The sequence below is a fragment of the Cricetulus griseus genome, chromosome 5, assembly GCF_003668045.3.
Source record: "Cricetulus griseus strain 17A/GY chromosome 5, alternate assembly CriGri-PICRH-1.0, whole genome shotgun sequence".
Taxonomy (NCBI): Eukaryota; Metazoa; Chordata; class Mammalia; order Rodentia; family Cricetidae; genus Cricetulus; species Cricetulus griseus.
Window position 1 is genome coordinate 176,807,169 of NC_048598.1, and position 23,590 is coordinate 176,830,758.

The following is a 23,590-nucleotide window of genomic DNA, read 5'->3' on the forward strand; positions in this document are numbered from 1 at the left end:
GGAGTGATATTAATCAATTGGAGACCTTGTTCTATCAAAGAAAACACACAGGAACACAGTCTGAAATACCATTATGATTTACAATTAAATCAAGTCCACATGAGCAATAACATTGCTAAGTATTTTTACAATGAGGCATCAAAAAGATAAAAACAAAATAAATCAGTTATGTAGAGCCTGGGGAGTAAATGCAGAGGGGTCAGACAAGATGTTTCCTGACTCTACTCACAGTTTATTCCTCTCAGTTAACCACATACAAGGCCCAGGAGACCATCTCCTATGGCAGTTAGAACCCTCCCCTAGAAGGACACAAGATCAGTTAGTTCCTAGATTTGTGTCACTCTCCTGTGAGTGCTACAATATCAGAAATGTCACAAGTCAAAACTCTCTCAATAATTTTGAAGACATTTCAGTTCATTAAAGAATTAATTTCTCTATTGGGAAGCTAGAGCCTGCCAATCTTGTCTCATGGAAAGGCAACTTCAAGGCTCTCCATGCTGAGTCTCCCCCATGATCACTATAGAGTGTCATGTCCTAGGGAGGGTCAGGACTGCAGAGATGGAGAAACATCAGAGCCAGACCTTAGAGTGGAGGCTTCAGATTTTTCTCCAAATTTGTCACTCATAGACATGGTAATTTTGGTGCTTTGGAAATGTTTAAAAATAGTGAAGGCATGGGGAGGAAAGTTTCTGCAAAACCCAAGAAGTCTGGCAATGATGAGAAGCAAGAACCTAGAGGATTAGAAGGCCTAAGCATGCTAAGTAAATCAATGTCTGCCCAGCAGTGTCGAGAATCAAGACCATGGTGAAGACTGCCTAAGATGTGGGAAGGAGCAAAGACAGCATGATGGCAGGGGAGGAAAGTCACAGGAAGAGAGTTTACTGTGGAAAGGTAGGAGCTGCAGGACCTGGTGGTGCAGCACAGGCCAGTCCCTCAGGGACCAGGAGGATCTTCTCTGTGGGAAAGAGCAGGCCTAGCTGTTGGTGAAAGACACATCACTGAGGCTCCCAAGAGCAGAAGGAAGTGGCTGGAAGGAACGAGTCCCCCTGGGTGTTTTAGGGAGGTCACAGAAGAGCTGTCTACACCTTTGTGATGGGAAAGAGCTGGTCTATATGGTAGATGGGGTTGGTCAGTCCTGGTGGAGCTAAATCATGAACACAGGTATTCAAAAAGCACTTTTACCATTGGTCAAAGAATAGTCTTATTATACATAATATATAATATATAATATATAATATGTAATATATGATATAGTGTGTGTGTGTGTGTGCTGTTTCATTATTTGACAATCAATTTTAGAGATTTACACAGGATATACAGTAGCAATGAGTTGTGGTTTCAGTAGGGTTATCTTACTCAATTTAATGTAATCATTCATTATTAACTGAACCTTATATAAAATCTCTTATATATTTTTTGGTTTTTCGAGACAGGGATTCTCTGTGGCTTTGGAGCCTATCCTGGTACTTGCTCTGAAGACGTGGATGGCCTCGAACTCAGAGAGATCTGCCTGCCTCTGCCTCCTCAGTGCTGGGATTAAAGGTGTGCACCACCAACACCAGGCCAATTTCTTATGTTTTTCTATTTTAGTTTTATATATTAATTTCCTATGACATTATTCAATAATCTATGCAAAACAAGAAAGGAGTTTACAAATACAAAGCATAATACAGACTAAAAACCTATATTTAAATATAAAACCATAAACTCATTCCAAATAAATAATCTTTTATTTCATTCTTTTGCCATCTCTGTTCTTTTCTGACAGTTTCATATAAACAAATCACAAGTCAAAACTATGATTCCCCTGCTCCAATACTTGCCCATCATGCAGGGCTGGGGATGAACACAGAGCATCAGGCATGGAAAACACTCTACCAGCTGAGCTCTGTCCCCAGGACGCTAAGTGACACATTGATGCTCTAAATGCCACTTTGGTCCATGTTTCATCAAAGACATTTGGACCATAAACTGTCTCAAGTAAGACTCACATCCCTCAGCTAATGATATAGCAGGAAGACATGCAAATTTTGTTCTCCTCTGCCAATGAAAACCAGCCCTGACCCCACAGCTCTGACAGTGACACCCAGCTCTGGACTCACAGGTCCTCCAATTCTGTGGTCATCACTAAACAGTCAACAGTCAGCATGGAATTGAGACTGAGCTGGGTTTTCCATGTGGTTCTGTTCAAAGATAATTTATACATAAGGAGAGATACTGTGTGAGTGGACAGGAGTGAGAGGGACAGTGGACATTTGTGAGAGTTTACTCACACAATAAATTCTCTTTTCACAGGTGTCCAGTGTGAGATGCAGCTGGTGGAGTCTGGGGGAAGCTTGGTGCAGCCTGGAAAGTCCCTGAAACTCTCCTGTGCAGCCTCTGGATTCACCTCCAGTGACCACTGGATGAACTGGGTCTGCCAGGCTCCAGGCAAGGGGCTGGAGTGGGTTGGTGTAATTAAACACAAACCTAATAACTATGAAACACACTATGGGGAGTCTGTGAGAGGCAGATTCACCATCTCAAGAGATGACTCCAAAAGCAGCCTCTATCTGCAAATGGACAACTTAAGAACCGAAGACACTGGCATTTATTACTGTGCAAGTGACACAGTGAGAGGACTTCAGTGTGACCCTGACACAAACCTCCCTGCAGGAGCGCTCAGGACCAGCAGGGGGCGCAGGTCACACATGGAGGGAGGGACAGGGCAGGAACAGGTGCAGACATGACTGAGTGCTGGTTTATGTGGTCACAGCTGTCATCCCATCAACTGATTTCTCAGGATGCTCTCTGTGTTTACAGTCTGTGAAATCTGTGATCACAGAGTTCTCTTCTGCCACAATTTACAATATACACACCACGCAGTCTAACGTGAATTACATGGAAATATCTCACCTCGGATAGCAGAAATGACTCTGGTGATGACCAGGATCAAATGCTGAGTGAGGTCTTTATACTTCATCTATCACAGATTAAAACGGCTAAAGACACATAAGAGAGTGTTCAACATCCTCAGCCATTAGGGAAATTCAAAAACGACTCTGAGATACCATCTTACTCCTCTCAGAATGGCTAAAATCAAAAATATCAATGACAGTTTATGCTGGAGAGGATGTGGAGAAAGGGACACACTCCTCCACTGCTGGTGGGAGTGCAAACTTGTACAGCCACTTTGGAAATCAGTATAGCGACTCCTCAAGAAAATGGGAATGAGTCTATCACAAGATCCAGCAAATCCACTCCTAGGCATATACCCAAAAGAAGCACATTTCATATAACAATGACATCTGTTTAACCGTTCATAGCAGCATCGTTTGTAATAGCCAGAAACTGGAAGCAGCCTAGATGCCCCTCAACTGAAGAATGGATAGAGAAAATGTGGTACATTTACACAATGTAGTACTACTCAGCAGAAAAAAAAACAATGGAATCTTGAAATTTGCAGGAAAATGGATGGAACTCAAAGAAACCATTCTGAGCGAGGTAACCCAATCACAAACAGACAAGCATGATATGTGCTCACTCATATGTGGACCTGCTTTATGATACATAGTAGTGACCCGTGCTTTATCAGAGCAGAGGTGGCCTGAAAGCTCCTCTGACCGAGGGAGTGCCTTGGTTTACCAGAAACTGGGATGCACACAGTGCCACATGAACCAAAGACCCTAACCTGAACAACTCTAGCATGTGCCTCTCAAGGCAGCCAGACTAGACCAACTCCATGATTCCATTCAAACTGTGATGGGTCCACCAATAACAGGATGACTAATTTTCAAAGGGTCAATGACTTAGCATGCTGTGATTCTCTGTCGTCACTCTGCAGTAGCAGTGTGGAGTGATGACCTGGATCCAAATGCCAGCAGGGAAGACGCTGGTGTGGGAGGAACATTAGCAATGACAGAGGCATCACTTACAATCAATCTCTGTCACAGCCATTCAGTGCTTCCTGGAAAACAAGAGCCCCTTTTTCCTGAAGCAGAGCTCTGTGAACACTGAAGGAGCATGAATGTGTCACTGCTCAAGCTACACAGTGAAATTTGAATGTCAACCATGACCAGCAGGGGTCAAATGGAGCCAAAAATCAGCAGGACAGAAACGAGATGACAGGAGGAGGGGACTCCATAGTCTCTTCGGACTCCTTTTAAAAGTCTGTTTCCTGAACAACGCCTATTGCAGTTGCAAAGTAGTCTTCAGTATTCAAACACAGTATAAACACTTTGTTAAATATTGCAGTTCTATTTTCTTGTTTGTTTTATGAAGATTTCTTTATCTTTGATATTTGAAAAACATTTTTACATATAAAATTTTCAGATCACAATTTCACTGCCCAATTCCTCCCTGATCTTTACTACCTCCTTACACTCATTAAACAACCTATGTTGATCTCTATAAGAAAGGAAACACTTAGACAAGAAAGTAAAGGATTAAACACACACACACACACACACACACACACACACACACACACACACACACACACACACACAGAGGAAACACACTGATACCACCTGCTGAAAAAGCACATAGTGTTTCTCCATGAAAGAAGAATACAAATTCTCCTAATTTAGGAGCTTTGGAAATAGCCAGGCACAATTATCACCACCACCTGAACCCAAACTAGTCACCAGGAGAACATGGAGACTCCCTCAGAAATAAACTATCTGAGTGCCCTTTTGTCTGTCTTCTCCTCAAAGACCTATATTGATTTTTATTAACTTTGCAAAGGACATCTAAATATGAAGTGGTGTTGACTTACCATCCTCTAGAGTACTCCATATCCTGACAGAATCTTGACCAGTGACTGCTTCAATTTTCAAGTTTCTTTAATAAAACAGTAAAACTGAAAACTGTGATTATGAATTATGATGAAATATATCTGTATTTGAGTGATGAGAACTTTTGGAGCAAGAGTTGACAATAAATTATAATACACATTTAACCTGTCAATTCCAAATCAACATCTGGGCAAATAAAAACTCGTTAAGTCAAATCTTTAGTGACCTCAGGTAAATTGTTGACTCTGGCCATGTTGTCCAGCAGAAGATACCATACCTTAGAATAGAAGACATTTTTATAGCAGAATGCACTGTCTTGTAAGTATGATTCCTATAAGTTGGACAAATGTATTGCTAAATTACATTTCACACATCGCATTCATCAACTCAATGTTAATTGAGGAAAGTTCTGAGATTATACCTCAGTCTCTGGTCCCACATTCATTCCTTCCCTGTCCAAGTTCCCAGCTCTACTTTATCAAGTCTTTACAGAACATGGGCACACATTGCTACAGCATCAACTCTTACAGTACTTTGGATTCCTGCTGGTCATTATTGTTCCACAGAGTATTTTGTTTTCAAAAACGTGAGAGTAAAAACCAGCATGGAGACCAATGGGACTCTATAATCTCAACATGTTGATTCAGTGTGATTTATTTTTATCTCTGAACATTAATTTTGCAAGTTACCCTAGCAGACATACCCTCCCATTCACATTATGAATGTCACGTGGTTAATATGTAAGCAATCATGTGGGGAATGCATGTGGCAGGCATGAATCCCCTTGGCCAATTCTATGTTAGAGATTATGCAAACCTGTGATGAATCTAATTTACTGCTTGACACAGCAATGACGCATAAAGAGTCCTTCTATGTTTCTCCAACTAGGGTCAGGGACTGACCAGAAGAGAGGAGATCCTTCCCCTCCTGCCTCTGCCTGAATGAGATTCTCTGATGTACACGGAAGTGAATTCAGAGGTTTCTGTCCCACCAGATCCCACCACCAATGCTGCCCCCAAATAAGCACACAGGGACATTAATTATAAATCTGATGGCTGATGGCTAGGGCTAGCTCTCTCTTAATTATTACCCTATTTCTATTAAGTTAAATATTTCCATGTGGTCTTTTCTTACCAGAAAAGTTTCCAGCCCTGTTACTCCACCCTCGGTTGCATGGTGTCTCCTATCAGGCCTCTCTGCTTTCCTCTCCCCAGAATTCTACTGATCTAGTAACCCCACCTATTCTTCCTGCTTGTGTAATGGGCAAACAGTGTTTTATTTATCAACTAATAAGAAAACATACATTCATAATGACAACCCACACCAAGGAAGGCATCTGTTAGTGTCCTTGAAAACTTTAATTTAGGACTTACCTGCTATCTGCTGGAGAAGTCATTTGAATCCAAGCACCTCATCCTGTAGAGTCGCCCACTGTGTACAGACACTTGGGAATCAGTGTGGCTGTTCCACAGGAGGCTGGGAATAGATCTGTCTCCCCATCCAACTTCACCACTCTTGGCTATACACCCCAAAGACTCAACATCCTACTAGAGACACTGAGTTCATCGCTGTTCTTTCTATAATAGTCAGAATTAGAAACATCCTAGATGTCTGTCAGTAGAAAATACATGAAGAAAATGTGGTACAATTGCTATACAGCCTTAGATCTACAGTCATGACAGGCCCGTGGGACACATGGATACATAGTGTGCAAAACCTTGTGGAATGAATCAACCAATATATAGATTACATTTAAGACCCCCTCCATGAGATGGAACCAATCCTGACACTATGGTGGCCATGAAGCTAGGATTAGACAAGTGAGACCTGGGGAATAACAAATATTCATGTTATCCTAAAGTAATTAGCAATGAAATAACTCCAGTGAATTCTCCTCTATTCATAGATCACTGTCTTACTCATTTGTTATCATAGAGCCTCCTGCAATATTCAGGAATACAAAGACTAACTGGAGAATGTGTGAAAAGTGAGAGACCTTGGAACATTTAATGTGATGTCTTCTTCAAATCTGTCCCCACAGAGCTTATGGAACCCTGCAAAAGAGAATGCTCATAGATAATAAATTCCAGAGGGAATGGAGAACACCAAGGAGACAAAGCTTTCCAGACACAACAGGGTTGATGCAGATGTGAACTCACTGATGCTGTTAAGAAAAGCAGAAAATGAAAGAAGAATTCAAATTCTCCCAATTTAGAAGCACTGAAAATTTCCAATCACATTCATTACACCCGACCTGAAACCAATTTGGTCACCAATAGGACCAAGTATCTCATGGTGCCATTGTATCTTTAAATTGAGAGAATAGTCACTGTCATTATGTTCACAGGGTCTGCACAGGACTCAGGAATGTCTACTTCCTCACACAGGATTAGAACTTGGACCTCAGCATCCTGCTGACTGGTCCTCTACCTCCTCCTGCTCCAGCTGAACTAAGTCCTTATGTATGAAGAACCCTGCTCATGAATATGCAAATCATGGGAGTCTATGTGGTAAATACAGGGATGTCCACACCACCAACAACACATGATCAGTGTTCTCTCCACAGTCACTGAGCACACAGGTCCTCACCATGGGATGGAGCTGGATCACCCTCTTCCTGGTGACAGCAGCTACAGGTAAGGGCTCCAAGTTCCAGACTTGAGGAGGGGCCATGCACTCAGGTGACAGTGACATCCACTCTGCCTTTCTCTCCACAGGTGTCCACTCCCAGGTCCAGCTGCAGCTGGGGCTGAGCTGCTGAGGCCTGGAGCCTCAGTGAAGGTGTCCTGTAAGACTTCAGGCTACAACTTCACTGGTTACTATATGAGTTGGGAAACACTGAGGCCTAGACAGGGCCTGCAGTGGATTGGAGCTTTTGATCCAGAAGATAGTGAATCTATATACGCTCAAAAGGGCAAGGCCATAATTACTGCAGACACATCCTCCAGCACAGCCTACATGGAGCTCAGCAGCCTGACATCTAAGGACTCTACTGTGTATTCTGTACAAGAAAAACTGTTGTAACCACATCCTGAGTGTGTCAGTAACCCTGGAGGAGCAGGAATATGTCCTGGCACTGAGATGACAGAGAAGATCAGCCTGGGGACTTGCTCTGGAATAATCATTTGTTGTGACCCTTTGTAACTTCACAGTCTTACAGAGTCTTTTAATCAGTTCAAAGGACTGTTGGGAATAAAGAGATGCTAATTTTGGATGTCCCTACATTACAACATACTTGACCAGAGCTTGATCAGTGACCAGCTCTATTGATATGATTCTTCTTCAATAAAACAAAAAAGGCAAATTCTGGTGCCACAATATCATATATATATATCAGATATCTAGGAGACTGGAAATGTTGCTGGACTTGATGGGAATAAACTATAAATCAACAATATCAGGACAAACAAAAATCCCTTTCAAAATTCAATTTGATATATGTGGCTCCACTTCAAATACTTGTTGAGATGTTCCCATAGATTTGTGTGGAGTCACGTTAACTTTCATAATGAATCTAACTCATGATTTTATTTTGTTTATAGATATGTCCAACCCTGAATCATATTTTGCTATTAGGAATCAAAATTCTTACTAATTTAGAGTCACAGTTAGAGCTGACTGTCACGCTGTGGAGTCCTCAGGGTGTGGAATTTCATCACTGACAACAAAGTGGGCTCCTGCTCAGATAACACTGGGACCAGAGCAGTGTGATTCCAGGCTGGGAACGTAAGAGGCCTGTCCATGACATGGAGAGCACTGTGTGCATTCTTCTGCTCCCTGTAATTGGATTGTCTTTGTCACAAGTTCTAGGTTGACACTGATTAACATAGAATGTACACCAGTGTAAAGTGCGTGAAACGAAGACCCCCAACACACACCTTCTTTTGTTCTTAGAAGCAGAAGGGCAACTGAGGACCTCTTTTGGGTTTTCCCTGTTATTACTTTGACAAGTCTGATTCTAATCATTTCTGTTTATATATGCTTTTTGGTTTTGTTTTGGTTTTATATAGAACCCACATTCTGGCTATACGAAGGCTGAATTCCAAGAACAGAAGTAATTCTGCCATTGGTAGTATGGCTACAATCTGAGTATTTTCTTTAAAACAACAACAACAAAGTGAGGTTTTTATCCTTTTAACACTTAAAAAACTCAGATGAGAGCCAACAGGTTTTATAAACAAGTCCCTGTGAGTAGCAAAAAGAACTGGCTCTTCTCACATACATGAGCACACTCAGGTGGAGAATTGGTTGGAATGTCAGTTTTCCTGCCAGTGTATTTATTTTCCTCCTGGAATTTTTCTCAATGTTCATCCTTATCCTTCCTTATCCTTTGGGCCTCCTCTAGCAGATCACAGGATACTCAGGAAGTGTCTCCTGTTACAGTAAATGTGGACAGAATTTCCTTGTCATCCAATGTATAGTGCCCATCTGTTCTAATCTGTGCAAAGTAAAGTTTCAACACCATCATGAAGAACTCTCTTGGTCTAATATTAACCTCAGAGTCAGGATATATACAAAAGAGGGTTCCCTAATTTGTGAATTCTGAGAACCATCAATAGAAAGACTAATATTGGTATGTATGTTGGGCTGCTGTTATATGTGAACTTGCTGGACCCATGCAAGGTTAATAGGGCTGACTTCTGTGGGAGGAGACTGGATTTCTGAAGAGTAGAGCTTTTATCCTCCACAGAATTCCATCTTGTGGCTTCCCTGATGCATCCCAGTCACACAAGATTCCTAGGACAAACTCCTGACCTGTACAGGATTGCTAAGACAGAATAAATCTGTCTACAAACACTGAAGAGCAACCCCTACATGGGAGTGAGAATCAGCAATTGGAGACGATGTTCTGTCAAAATTAACAAAGAGGGACAGAGTCCAATATTACATCAAGTGTATATGAACAACAACATTGCTAAATGTGTTTGTTGTGTGACAGAAAAAGGGAAAACCAAAATTAATTAGTTATGCAGACCATGGGGAATAAGAGCAGAGGGCAAGAAAGTGTGTTCCCTCAATCTACTCAAGAGATTATTCCTCTGAGTTAACCACATACCAGGCCTAGGAGACATTCTCAGATGACAGTTAGAACCCTCCTCTAGAAGGATACAAGGCCAGTTAGTTCCTAGAATCTATGTCCCTCTCTTGGAAATGCTACAGAAAAGGAAATGACTCCATTTAAAGCCTCTCTCACTCACCATGAATACACTTTATCTCACAGTGGAATATTAGGACCTCTGTGGGTTGACACCAGAGGGGGTTCTAGAGTTGAAAGGAGAAGTACACATGTAATCCAGAATCTATCTCCAATTACAGTATCTTTAAAATGAAAAATGGGATTTTTAAGGGAGTCTATGAGGAAACCAAACACTCCTAAGCATAGGCTGCAGATCCACCTGCAGATGTCATCAGGATCCAATTCAAATGCATTTGGGAGGTTTCCTGTGTCATGATATCATATGGCTTTATTCTATTTTATACATTTATCTATTTATTTCTTATTTTATCCTAGAGTTCCTTTGCCTATATAGAACACCTTCAAATTTTCAAAGACAGCAAGATGTTTTATATGGATGGGGAGGACTTGGGAGTTGAGTAGGAGGAGGGAGTGTGGGATGCAGCTGATTCTATCAGCAGGTGTTTCCTCTGCATTCCACAGTCTGGACAGAGCAAGAAGTAGGGGTTCATATGCTACAGCAACGTGACAGCTTGATAAAATTCTAGCAAAGACGGGAACCCATCACATGACTGGAAAGGGAAGGAAACCTTGAGCAGTCTGGTCTTCTTCATCAGAAACCAGGAACTCAGAAGGCCAAGTATGAATAGTAGATTGGAGTTGACATGAGACTTAAAATTACAGAAGCTGCAACTATGTTCATAGCAGCATTATTTGTAATATTCATAACTTGGTAATAACCTAGATGCTCCTCAATGGAAGAATGGATAAAGAAACTGTGATAAATTTGCACAATGGAATACTACTCAGCAGTAAGAAACAAAGATATCCTAAAATCTGCAGACAAATGGACAGAACTAGAAAAATAAAAACAGCCTGAGTGTGGTAACCCATACCCACAAAAACAAATATAGTGTGTAATCACTCATTAGTGGATACCAGACATAAAGTAAAAGATACACAGACTTTACAATTGTCAACCCCAGAGAAGCATTAACCCACTTTCAGAAACAGATAGAAGCAGATGCAGAAATCCAAAACTGATCAATGGACCATTCTCCTGGTGTACAATGGAAGTGAGGGAGGAGTGATAATATGAACAAAGGGGTCAAGACCATGATGAGGAATTCAGAATTAGCTGGGCTATCTAATGAAAGATTACTGATTCAGGTCTGACAAATAGGAGACCTGCACAAGACCAAACTAGACTCCCTTAATATAGGTGACACTGGTGCAGCTAGCATTATACATGAGGCCATTGGGAATGTGACCAAGATCTAATTGTAATGCAAAACTTTCTTAGAGGAGCCCATTCTATATGGTGCAGTTACTTGCTCAACCAAAACACAGATGTGCAGGGTAGTGGGGAGGCGCCTTGTTCCTGCCTCAAATGTATAATGGGAAGATTTAGTAGACTCCCACTCCAAGGAGCAGACGGGAGGTGGGGGTGGGAGGAGGAAGAGGAGAGAAGGGAGGGGGAACTGGGATTGGAATATAAATATAAATAAATTAATTAAATAGTAGTATTATATAAAATATTAACAAATAAGTTAATGGAAAAAAGCAAAAAATATATTGGAGCAGAAGAATTTGGTGACAGGGTGTGCTAGGGAGCAGAGGTGGGGTCATTACAGTATGTGTGTCCTGTGATCCCTGAAGTCCCCATTCTCTCTATTCCAGACTCAGTCTGTAGGAAGTCAGACACAGTGATGGCTGTGTTGTAATGAGAAAATGGAGTGGTATCCACCCTCCTCTTTTATAAGGACAAGGCTGACTCCCCACATGCAAATTCATCTTCTATCTATAAGTTAAATCCCCTCCTGAGCTGTGGGAGCTCACATCTCTCTCACAGGAGGCTGACCTCTGAGATAAGGGGGTATAGCCTAGAAGATGAGACTGTTGGGTCTTCTGTACCTGGTGACAGCCCTTCCTGGTGAGTGTGACCATTTCATACATGTGTTCATGAGGGGATCTGACAACATGTGATTGACAGAATTGACTCTTCCTGTCTGCAGGTGTCCTGTCCCAGATCCAGCTTCAGGAGTCAGGACCTGGCCTGGTGAAGCCCTCACAGTCACTGTCCCTCACTTGCTCTGTCACTGGTTTCTCGATCACCACCAGTAGTTATGGCTGGCACTGGATCAGGCAGTTCCCAGGGAAGAAGCTGGAGTGGATGGGGCCATAAATTATGATGGTGGCACTGGCTACAACCCATCCCTCAAGAGCCGCATCTCCATCACCAGAGACACATCCAAGAACCAGTTATTCCTGCAGCTGAACTCTGTGACCACTGAGGACACAGCCACATATTACTGTGCAAGACACACAGTGAGGGGACTTCAGCATGAGCCCAGACAAAAACCTCCCTGCAGAGGAGCTCTGGGCCAGCAGGGGGTGCTCAGCCCTAACCAAGCCCAGGATCTCTAAGTCTTTAGAGCTGGAAAGAAAAACACCTGGTTTCTTCAGCCTTTGCTTCACACTCCCTAAGCACAGAGATGATAGGAGGTCTTTTCTCTGATTCTGAAATCTGTGTTTTTGTAAAGTCATATTTGTTTGCGTTTCACTGAGTCTCTCTAGAGTTTCTTTATAAAAGTCAGTTGGCCTTGGCATTGCAGTACTTGATCCATTAAAAAATAATTCTTCCCTCGATTCTCCATTCCCGTCATCCTCAGATACATCTTCCTGTCATAGCCCTTCCTAGAGCATTGACAGGAAGTAGCTGTATTATCCACCCTACAAGGAGGGTCAGGGATTTCCTTAGATCAAGACTTCATGGGTGAGGTACAAAGAGTGGTGTCATGGTTGTTACGCCCAAGCAAATTTGGCATATTTCATACAAAATACAAATTTTTCATTTTTATTAAAACATCAATTAATCAAATTCTCCCATGTTTACACTGATAATTAACATTTTATAAATGTATCATGGAAGACTCTGGGACCATATATGGGCTACTGGAGACACAGTTTGTAATTAGGACTTCAACCCCAGAATCACTGTCAGGAACAATGCCTCCAATAGTCAAGTTTTCTTGTGTCTGAACCATGTGGCATGCCTAACTGTGCCAGAGGCTTAGGGGGAGACTTCAGTGTGGACTCAGACTTAAATCCTCCATGCATAAGAGTTTGAGTTAAGCATAGCACTTAAGAAGGTCTGAGTCTACTCTGAACAACTGGATGCCCTCATGTCATATGAATCTCCCCGTGAGTGTCCTCATAAACAAGCATATGTCAACTACATTTCAGGATATGTGGTTTATCCTTGCTGCTCAAAAAATATCCTATGGATCTTTGGTACATCTTATTCTATGACAATTACTATTTGCTTATTTTCTAATAAGTGGATCATTATGACCCCATACAGCAACTAAGGCATCCATTTGCTTCTTGCTATTAGATCAAAGAAACAGAAAATAAAATTTTCCATGTTTTTCCACAAAGGTTTGCAATTTTCAGACGTAGTGATGATAGGTTCAGATAGAAATCACAGAGGATTTAAATAATCTGGATACCTTTCTATTTATTCCCCATCATGGGGAGTAGAAAATAGATCTTCCATGAATAAATGTTATTATCTTACCTAGAGGGAGAAACAAGCCATCTACTGTCCCCAGCTTCCAATGTGTTGATGCTCTACTAACACATAGATGATTCACATTTTCACAAAATTTAACGTGGAAATTTGCATCCTTGTCAAGATTACTTTTCAAACCCAATGTCCCATGTTATGATCCCTTTGAAGGTGGTTCTAGTTTCTCCATACTGTGGTCACTCAGACGAGTGACCATTGTGCACAAGCCAGGTGCTGTCCTCTGAGGTCTCTGTTTTATCTCCCTTCTATTGGCAACAGGGTCCTTTATCTCAGTTTTCTGATTTTTACTGCTGTTTTCTTTTTCATGTTGCCTGCATTCTCACTGCTGTGAACTCTTTGACTCAGCTGAAGGTAGGAAAGCTGGCGTGTTTACCTGTGAGTTAGAGATTAATGGGAAAAGAGATGGTTGGTGTTAGTTCAGAGTTAATGATTGCAGGTTTCAGGAATCTGGAAAAGGAAAAGAAAATCTACTTTTCCTGGTCTGAGTCTTCTTTGGATACTATTATAGTAACATCAGCCAAGTGTCCAGAAGTTTTGGTGAACAAACAGACTATAGAATATGGGATTACTGACCTCAACGCAAACACAGTTCATCGAACATTTCAGCGTGAAGGTGAAAAACAAAGGAATCCACTTTCTGTTCCCTGCCACCAGGGTTGAGGCTTAGGCTCACACAGCTGCCATTGACAAATGATGATCACAGTGAAATGAACTATTTCTGCTTTGATTTGGGAAAATACTTCTTCAACCACCATATTAATTCAGTTGAAACAATCCTTCAGTGAGGAGGAAGAATAGACAAGGAGTACTAGGAGGGAGGGACAGGGGAAGTGAGGAGGGTCTGGGAGGGCACAGCATTGTGGGAAATGGGTGGGAAGGATTAAAATACATCGTACGGCAATTAAAAAAAAACAGAGAAAAATAAAATAAAATACATAGAAGTCCATGGGACTGGAAAAAACTATTTGCTTTGTTGGCACTCGAGACAAAAACATTCAGGAAACAAATTTCTTGCCAAGGAATTGTCAGCCCTTAGTTCATCAGGAGCCTCATTTGATTCAAGTCATCACTGTATACAAAGCACAGTTCTGGATCATCAGATGTCTGGGCTGAGAACAAGGTTCTCTCTATAGAACACCTGGGCACCAGGACCCTGAAATCAGCTGGGGAAACATCAACTGGAAATTCCCCCAAGGCTTTGCTCTTATCACTTCTCTGTTAGCTGAAGTGAAATCAGACATTTTGTTTTATGAAGTCATTCCTGGGGTTATGAAATTGATGTATCTGAATCCTTTCTACTCTTCAGAGACATGATGAAGCCAATCTAGACCTGCACCTTCATTTTTATGTGCACAGAGTTCTCTTCGACCCTGTAACACATCTGTCATAACGTAATCATCCCTGGAGAATTGTTCAGCTGTTCCTGTGAGAAGAAAGTCACTGATAGGGCAACACCTACTATGCACAGGGGCAGGGAGCTCCAGGGGAGCCAGGCAGCAGAAGTCCATATCCACACTGTGGACCCTATAGACGCTAGGATTTGTTCATGCCTCTAAAATTGATGACTTTGCTTTGATGAACGTTCTTAATCACTGCAGAACCTACAAAAGCTGTTGCTGCTATTAATGCATAACATACTGCTATTATTGGTCTATATATATATATATATATATATATATATATATATATATATATATATATATATATATATATATATATATATATATATATTGAATTTTTGGAAACTTTAGCTGTGCTGTCAACTTTGGAAAAAAGTATCCGAGTTTACCGTGTTGAGTTGGCATTGTACAGAAATTAGCCATATTGGTCTAGAAATGTTGAACTTATTTTTTTTCCATTTGTACAGGGGTATCGCACTGTATTAAATTTGTAAGGTCTTAAAAAAGAAAGCAAAAAAAATCCCCCAGGGAAGAGTAGTGGTAGAGCATCTTCCTGGCATAGAGAAGGAGGCCCTGGCATCATTCCCAGAACGCATGGAGAAAATAAAATAGTTTTACATGGTTTCACAGAAAGAGCAGTAAACTCTATAGAGATGTGTTTCCAGAGAGCTTTCTCAACTATTCAGAAAAGGAATGAAAACTTTGTGCCTCTCCAGGTAGAAAACTACAGGACGGCTGCAGCACCGAGAGGGTGAATGACCACTAGGGCCATCAGGACAGGTGCCAGTGCCTCCTCTGGATTCTCTTTAGGGGATGTGAGGTCATGAGAAAGCCTTCTGCAGGGGACCATGCTGTGTTTTCAGCAGCCCGGTACAGGCAGGGAACTCTCCCTGCTCCTGCTTTCTCTTAGCTGTTTTCAACTGAAATCAATCCTGTTTCCTGAGCAGGACACTCTCATCTACCTGCTCTTATGTCACAGAGTCTGACAAGGATGTACATGACACCAAGGAAGGAAGAAAGGGGGAGAATGGTAACAAAAGGTTGCCAAGAGGGACAGGTGACTGAATAAGTCAAAAAGGCAAAAACAAAATTAAAACTGTCTCCAAATTAGTGTTGAACTTTTGTATTTTAAGCATTCACTTTGAAATCTACAAAAAACATATAATGCATGAATCCATGTATTTTGGAATCATGCACAAGTCACAGCCAAGAAAACTCCCAGCAGCTGGTTCTGTGCTTAAGAGTTTGTAACGTTTAAACGGAACCTGATTTGGCTCTCAGCTTCCCACTCTGGCGGCTCACAACTACCCATAATTCCATCTCTCTGACCCTCTGGCCCCTTCACCCAAACGTGATGACTCTGCCTCAGTATCATCCATTCCAGGATGTTTTCCTTTCAATGAGGATGTGTGTGATGATCCTGGAATCTCATGGAGACAATGTCAGATATTCTCCAATTTAATCATAGAACAAACATCAGTTTTATGCTGTATTCTGCTGGACAGTTTCACTTATAAGTTGTTAGGAATTTCCATACATGGTTCTGTGTGCCTATTCAATACTTATAAACTACTTAGAGTCTCATATAATATCTCTGTTTCAGAGATGATCTTAATTAATACAGATATCTCGGGACATGCTGATTTTCCTCAAGGTGATATAATTTCTGTATTCATTCAGATGAAATATTCCCATTGTGTCCCACATATAACCGTGTCTTCTTGCTGCAGTCATCTGCTGACAGACGTGAAGAAAAGCTCAATAATTTATTGCAGACAGTGCTGCAATAAATATCAATGTGCAAATGTTTCTCAGATATGTTCCCTTTAGGCCAATTCAGAAGTCAATTCAGTTTGTATGTAGCCTACTTGAAGGACAAATACTAGTACTATACATCTGACAGGAGCATGTAAATTCTCAAAATGTATCATATTTTGAAATTTCCATTCATCACCATCATCATCACCACCATCTTTTTTAAATAAATCTGACAACCTTGTCACAAAGCAGAGCAACTCTCTCAGGCCTGAAATCTACTGAGAGTTTAAGTCCTGATGTTTCACCCACAGCATCTGCACAGCCCTGAGCTAAGACGAAGAATGCATTTCCTCAGACAGCGTTAGGATTTGGACATCAGCATCCTTTTCCTGATCCAGGTGTCCTCCACCTCCTCAAACTTGAGTAGGTCCTTAATTAAAGCAATTCTTAGCTCATGAATATGCAAATCATGAAATCTGTGCTGGAAAATACAGAGATGTCCACCCTACCAACAGAGTATGATCAGTGTCCTCTCCACAGTCACACAGGTCCTCACCATGGGATGGAGCTGGATCATCCTCTTCCTGGTGACAGCAGCTACAGGTAAGTGCTGAAGTTCCAGACTTGAGGAAGGGCCATTTACTCAGGTGGCAATGACATCCACTCTGCCTTTCTCTCCACAGGTGTCCGCTCCCAGGTCTAGCTGTAGCAGTCTGGGGCTGAGTTGAGGAGGCCTGTGTCTTCAGTGAAGCTGTCTTGCAAGGCTTCAGGCTACACCTTCACTAGCTATGTTATGAGCTGGGTGAAGAAGAGGTTTGGACAGTGCCTGGAGTGGATTGGAGATTTTTTCCTGGAGATGGCAGTACTAGCTACCATCAGAAGTTCCAGGGAGTGTCCACACTGACTGCAGACAAACCCTCCAGGACAGCCTACAAGGAGCTCAGCAGCCTGACATCTGAGGACTCTTCAGTCTATTACTGTGCAAGACACACAGTGTTGCAACCACAGCCTGAGTGTGTCAGAAACTGTGGAGTGGCAGGAACGTTCCATGGGACAGAGATGACAAAGAAGATCAGCCTGGAGCCTTGCTCAGAAATAATCACTTGAGTGGCGACTTTTCTGACCTTCCATCACAGTCTCAACAGTCTTTGTCAAGTTTTCCAAGTTTCAACTGTAATAAAACGATGTTGAATGAGGTCCAGTGACCATCTCCATGTACATGTTCCTTCTGTAATAAAACACTAAAGGGAAAACTGTGGTAATGCACAGTGACAATAATATCTTTGGGCTCTCAGAGACTGGAGCTTTGGTTGTAGTAGCTTTGAATAAAATATTTTACCTGTAAAGTAGAAATAAATGATATCACATCAAACCAAATATCCGCCCATAGTCTTTTTATTTAAATTAGAAACAATATTGTTTTACATGTCAATCCCGGTTCCCTCTCCCTTGTCTCCTCCCCTACCCCAAACCAACACCCTACATATCCCATATCATTTTTGCTCCACAGAGAGAGTGAGGCCTTCCATGGTGGGTCTTCAGAGTCTGTCATATCCTTTGGGATAGGGCCTAGGCCCTCCACCATGTGTCTCGGCTGAGGGTGTGTCCCTCTATGTGAAATGGGTTCCCAAAATTCATTCCTGTGCTAGGAATAAGTATTGATCTACTACAAAAGGCCCCATAGATTTCCAAGGCCTCCTCACTGACACCCACATTTATGGGGTCTTTTTCATTTCCATGATGGCTTCCCAGTGATCAGTCCGGGGGGCCAAGCATTCACCCTTGTTCACCTGATTATGTGGGATTCACCAGCCTGGTCTTAACTCCTTTGTTCTTCACTCCACCTTCTCTGCAACTGGATTCCAGTTCAGTTCAGTGTTTAGCTGTGGGTGTCTGCTTCTACTTCCATTAGGTGCTGGATGAAGTCTCTAGGATGGCATATAAGTTACTCATTAATCTAATTATCAGGGGAGGGCATTTAAGGTAGCCTCTCCTCTGTTGCTTAGATTGTTAGTTGGTGTCATCCTTGTAGATCTGGAAATTTTCCTAGTGCCTGATATCTTAAACCTATACTGGCCCCCTAACTGATGGAATCTCTTATTTCAATCTTCTCTATTCTTCCCCCTACACCACATTCCTGTTCCCTTATGTCTTCTTCTCATAGTCTTGAGTAACATGAATGTGTGTTTTTATCTCAGCCTGAACTTCTGGTCTATTACAATGAATGAAATATTTGTGTCAATATGCATTGCCACACAAGTGTAATTATTTTAAGTTGAACAAGTGTATCATTAAATTAGTTTTCATCAAACACAATGTATATACATGCTAATTAAGAATAGGTTTAAGATTATTCATAATAATCTGGTCTCAAGTTTATGCCTTTCCAGTCCCTGTACCCTGACCCACAGTCTCAAGCATTACAGAACACTGCCTTACTCTGTTACACCCACATATGTCACCATCCATTGGATATCTTGAAGTCACCCTTGCTCTATAATGTGTTTGGTTTTATATAATGAGCAGCATGGAGGCCTTAAATGCTTGATAATCTCAATGTTTGGATGCAGTAAGAAGTCTCTGTAGCAGAGAGTATTAATTTTGCATGTTCCTTTAGCAAACACACTTAACCTTGAAATTTGAATGCCATGAGCTGAATATGGATGAAGCCTCATATGATAAAATTTTGTTGGCAGGCATGAATCACCTGTGCCAATTCTGTGTTAGAGACCTTTCAGATCTGTGGTGAATTTAAAATACTGTTTGAAATACTGGAGACTTCATAAAGCACCTCCTGTCTTCTCCAGTGGTAACTGGGGAATGATAAGAAGGCAAGGAAATCTTCCCATTCTGGTCTCTGAAATGAACAAGACTTCAATGTACTCGGAAGGCATTTGTCAGGTTGCTGTAAGACATTGATACAAGGGGTTGTCTGTTACATGCTGCTGAGTCACCATGAAGTGCCCAAACACTTCAAATGACATGTCATCAGGTAGACATAAGAATGTGGGAACATTAGAGCATGGCTGTTGTGGGAGCTCAATCTGATTAGCCAATGACACTTGGGGTTTTCCCTCTATGGGCGTGGTTCTCTCTGCTTAGTGTCCAGATAAGACCTGAGGTCAGGAGTCCTGTGCTCTCTCTCCCTTGGAAGCTGAAGGCTTCAACATGCACCTGGTCATGTGCTTTTCTCCATCCTTCCCTGGCATAGGAAGAGGCAACAGTGTCACTTCCCGCTGTATTCATGAGTGTGTGTCCCTATTTCATCCCTTAATAAGGAAGTCTTCCTCACAAGCAACCAATACATGGCCTCCCTATCGTCCAGGTGGCAGACTGCTCTCCATCTTGTGATGATGGCAGGCATAAGACCTGTGTTTATGTTGAAGACAATAAATAGTAACTTGATTAATGAGGATGTTTACACAAACATACTACATACAGAAACATCAAAACTATTTGCAAGCAGTTTTCCAATTGTTTATATTATCAATAAACTATATTTATTTAATTAGTTTTCTTCAGTCTTTTGGATACAAAACACAGTCCTGGATCATCAAGTGTCTGGGCTGAGAACACGGTTCTTTCTGTAGAACAGCTGGGCACTAGGACCCTGAAATCATTCTGGGGAAACAGCACTTAGATTTCCCCTAATGCTTTGCTCTTATCACCACTCTGCTAGCTAATAGCAAAGAGTGATCATTTCATTTTATGCAACTCTTCCTGTAGTTATGGAATCAATATAATATTTTATATACCTTCAATTTCTTAGAAATGTGATGAGGCCGATCCTAACATCCATGCTTACTTTCATGTGCATTTATTTTTGTTCCAGTCTGCTGCAAGAAATATTACTAGATCATGACTATGAGAAACTGTGTGTGAGTATCCTCCAGCAGTTCTTGTGAGAAGAAACCCACTGAGATGTCACCGTTTCACTGTGAAAAGGGCATAGAAATGAACAAAGACCATGCAGGAGAATCTAATGTCCACATTCCAGACTTGATGGATCCTATTGATCATCCATACTCCTGATCAGAAGCAACTCCCACAACAGATCAACCTGATGAATATGAAGAACAGGTCAACAGGGGATGACCACACCTCAGCCATTTATGGTCCTAAGGAACAGATGCAAAGATGGAACAGCAAGGGAGGTCACCACATCTGTCTAGAGTTTCTTCCTTTTGCTTATCTACACATAACAAGGCTAAATAAGTGACACCTGTCAGAGAAATGATTTGATCATCAAGAACACAAAACAGAAGTGATTTCAGATCAGAAACTCACTGCATTTAGTTGCTTTAAATGAAGTCACTTTCCGGCAAGTGCCACAGTCAATCATGTCATAGTCTGTAAGAACTCTTAGCCATAATGATGTTTCTGTAATAGTTGAATTAATTAATCCATTAAACAATTACTTCCCAACTCTCCTTTCTAATACAGAGTGACTATTTTAGGGGACCACTTGAAACTGATCCCACAACTACCAAGAAAATCTTACATTCTAAGGGGATTAGAGAGACTGGAAGACATAAACCATTGCACTACAGATCATGTAACAGATTTTTCTCTGTCCTGTTGTATTTACAGACAAGGACTCTATATTCAGTTTGAGGAAATTAATGGCAGAAATGATAAAGATGTTAACTAACACACCACAAACACAAATATATGGCATAAAGGTAAAAGAAGATTGTGATGTGTTCAGTATTTCACAAGGTTTAGCCTCTGTACTATTAATGTTTATTTAATGTGCATATTTATTACACACACACACACACACACACACACATGTGTGTGTGTGTGTGTGTGTGTGTGTGTATTCTATGATGAGGATAAAACTTGTGTCTTGTGCATGTTAAACTTTCCCACCATGCTGTCCCAGCCTAGTTTCAATACTGTAATTTAATGTACACTTCAGTATTCATCTATCTTTACATTCGTTCCCACTGAATTTTCAAATTGTAATGTTTAATTTTTAAACTTCTATGAACTTACTGTATAATATCTGATAAGATGAGCAGTGAAGAGTTCATGTATAAAAAGAAAAAATAAGTTAAGGATGTTGAATCTTTTTATAAACAAATCATGTAAAATATTTTAATGAAATCATCGTCCTCACTAGTTCATTTTCTCTCAGAAATTTGCATGATTACTTGCTGCCTCTAAGGCTCACACACACCAGAGAATAAGATATATCAGGAAGATATGCAAATACTGCCTCCCTCTGTTCATAAAAACCAGCCCTGCCCTCATCCCGCAGGTAAGGCAGAGGATCTAGCCCTGTCTTCCCATTAAGTGACCAGCACTGAGAACACGACAATCAACATGTGGTTGGGGCTGCGCTGGGTTTTCTTTGTTGCTCTTTTAAAAGGTAGATAACACGGGATACTGAGTGTGTGAGGAGACATGAGTGAGAAAGACAGTAGACTTTGTGACAGTTTCTTCATCAGGCTCCTCTCTGTTTGCAGGTGTCCACTGTGAGGTGCAGCTGGTTGAGTCTGGTGGAGGATTGGTGAAGCCTGCAGGGTCACTGAAACTCTCCTGTGCGGCCTCTGGATTCACCTTCACTGACTATGCCATGAACTGGGTCCGCCAGGCTCCAGGGAAGGGACTGGAGTGGGTCGCTCGCATAAGCACTCAACCTAGTAATTATGCAACTTATTATGTGGATTCGGTGAAAGGCAGATTCACCATCTCCAGAGATGATTCCCAAAGCATGGCTTACCTGCAAATGAACAACCCGAGAACAGAGGACACAGCCACTTTTACTGTACAAGAGACACAGTGAGGAGTCTTCAGTGTGAGCCCAGACGGGTTCCCATGACCAGCAGGGGGCGCTGAGCACACATAAAGCCCAGGTTCAGACATAATTGATTTTTTTTTCTGTTTTATCTGGGTGTCCTCTCTGTTTACTGTTATTTTGGGATCCTTTTAATAATTATAGACTCAGGAATTGATCAGCGCCTCTAAAAATTATGGCTTCTGTTTTGGCGAACATTATTCAAACAAATATGCCACCTAGTACTCTCTGAACAAATGCAGAAAGTGTCTATGAGAGAAGAGTGATTCTCTGTGGTCAGTTGTTGGGGAAGCTCTGGAGACTCACATGGACTTTTCCCTCATACTGAGGTTGGGGCAGACCCTCGACAGGAACAGTGTTAGTAATTCAGAGGGAACCAAGTGGAAGTGGAGCCAGGCTCAGTCTCAGTAAGCATCTAAGTTGTCCAAACCACTGTCCTCTTCTGCACAGCTGGGCATATAAGGCTAATGAGTGATAGCATTGAAATTTTATTATTTTCATTACTGCATTCAACATGGTGTCTTCTGCTTCTGTGTTGAATTAGAATTTTCTAGTTCTGACCTCTCTGCACTAACTCAGAGCTCATTGTTCACCTGGAGCTAAGGGATGGCTGCTGTGTGGTCTGAGCAGTGTCCTTCCTGTGAGCTTCTACTGTGGATTCTCAGATCCCGATCTGGTTGCCTTTGGTTATGAATCCATTCTCACTATATTCAGAAGTTTCCTGGTCAAGCTGCCCTCAGGACTCAGAGAGTGAGCAGTATAAACTTGACGACACTGACCCAAAAGTCCCTTGTTGGTAATAATGTGAGCATATGCGTCTGCCAGTATTGGGCAAATATTTTGGAGAATATATTTTGTTCATGTGGAAATTCTCATATTTACTTGCAAATGAAAACATATATATATATATATATATATATATATATATATATATATGCCACTCACAAACTCAAAATTAGTTACAAGGTAAAATAAAGAAAATGCTGTTTTTGGTGATCATAGGCTTATTGGAACATAGCTCACAATCTGAGCACCTTGTGTAGACAAGGAAGATTAGCAGTTCAAGGGTAGTCTCAGTACACAGCT

The 23,590-nt window shown here is 41.4% G+C and overlaps 1 pseudogene and 1 gene segment (V, D, J or C); both read left to right on the forward strand.

The window, feature by feature from the left end:
* Positions 1-11,841: 11,841 nt before the first annotated feature.
* LOC113831715 lies at positions 11,842-14,933 on the forward strand (annotated as a pseudogene).
* Positions 14,934-22,029: 7,096 nt separating this feature from the next.
* On the forward strand, positions 22,030-22,492 carry LOC113838209. The segment is given in 2 exon segments: positions 22,030-22,075; positions 22,173-22,492. Coding segments are annotated over 2 exon segments (366 nt in total).
* Positions 22,493-23,590: the final 1,098 nt, after the last annotated feature.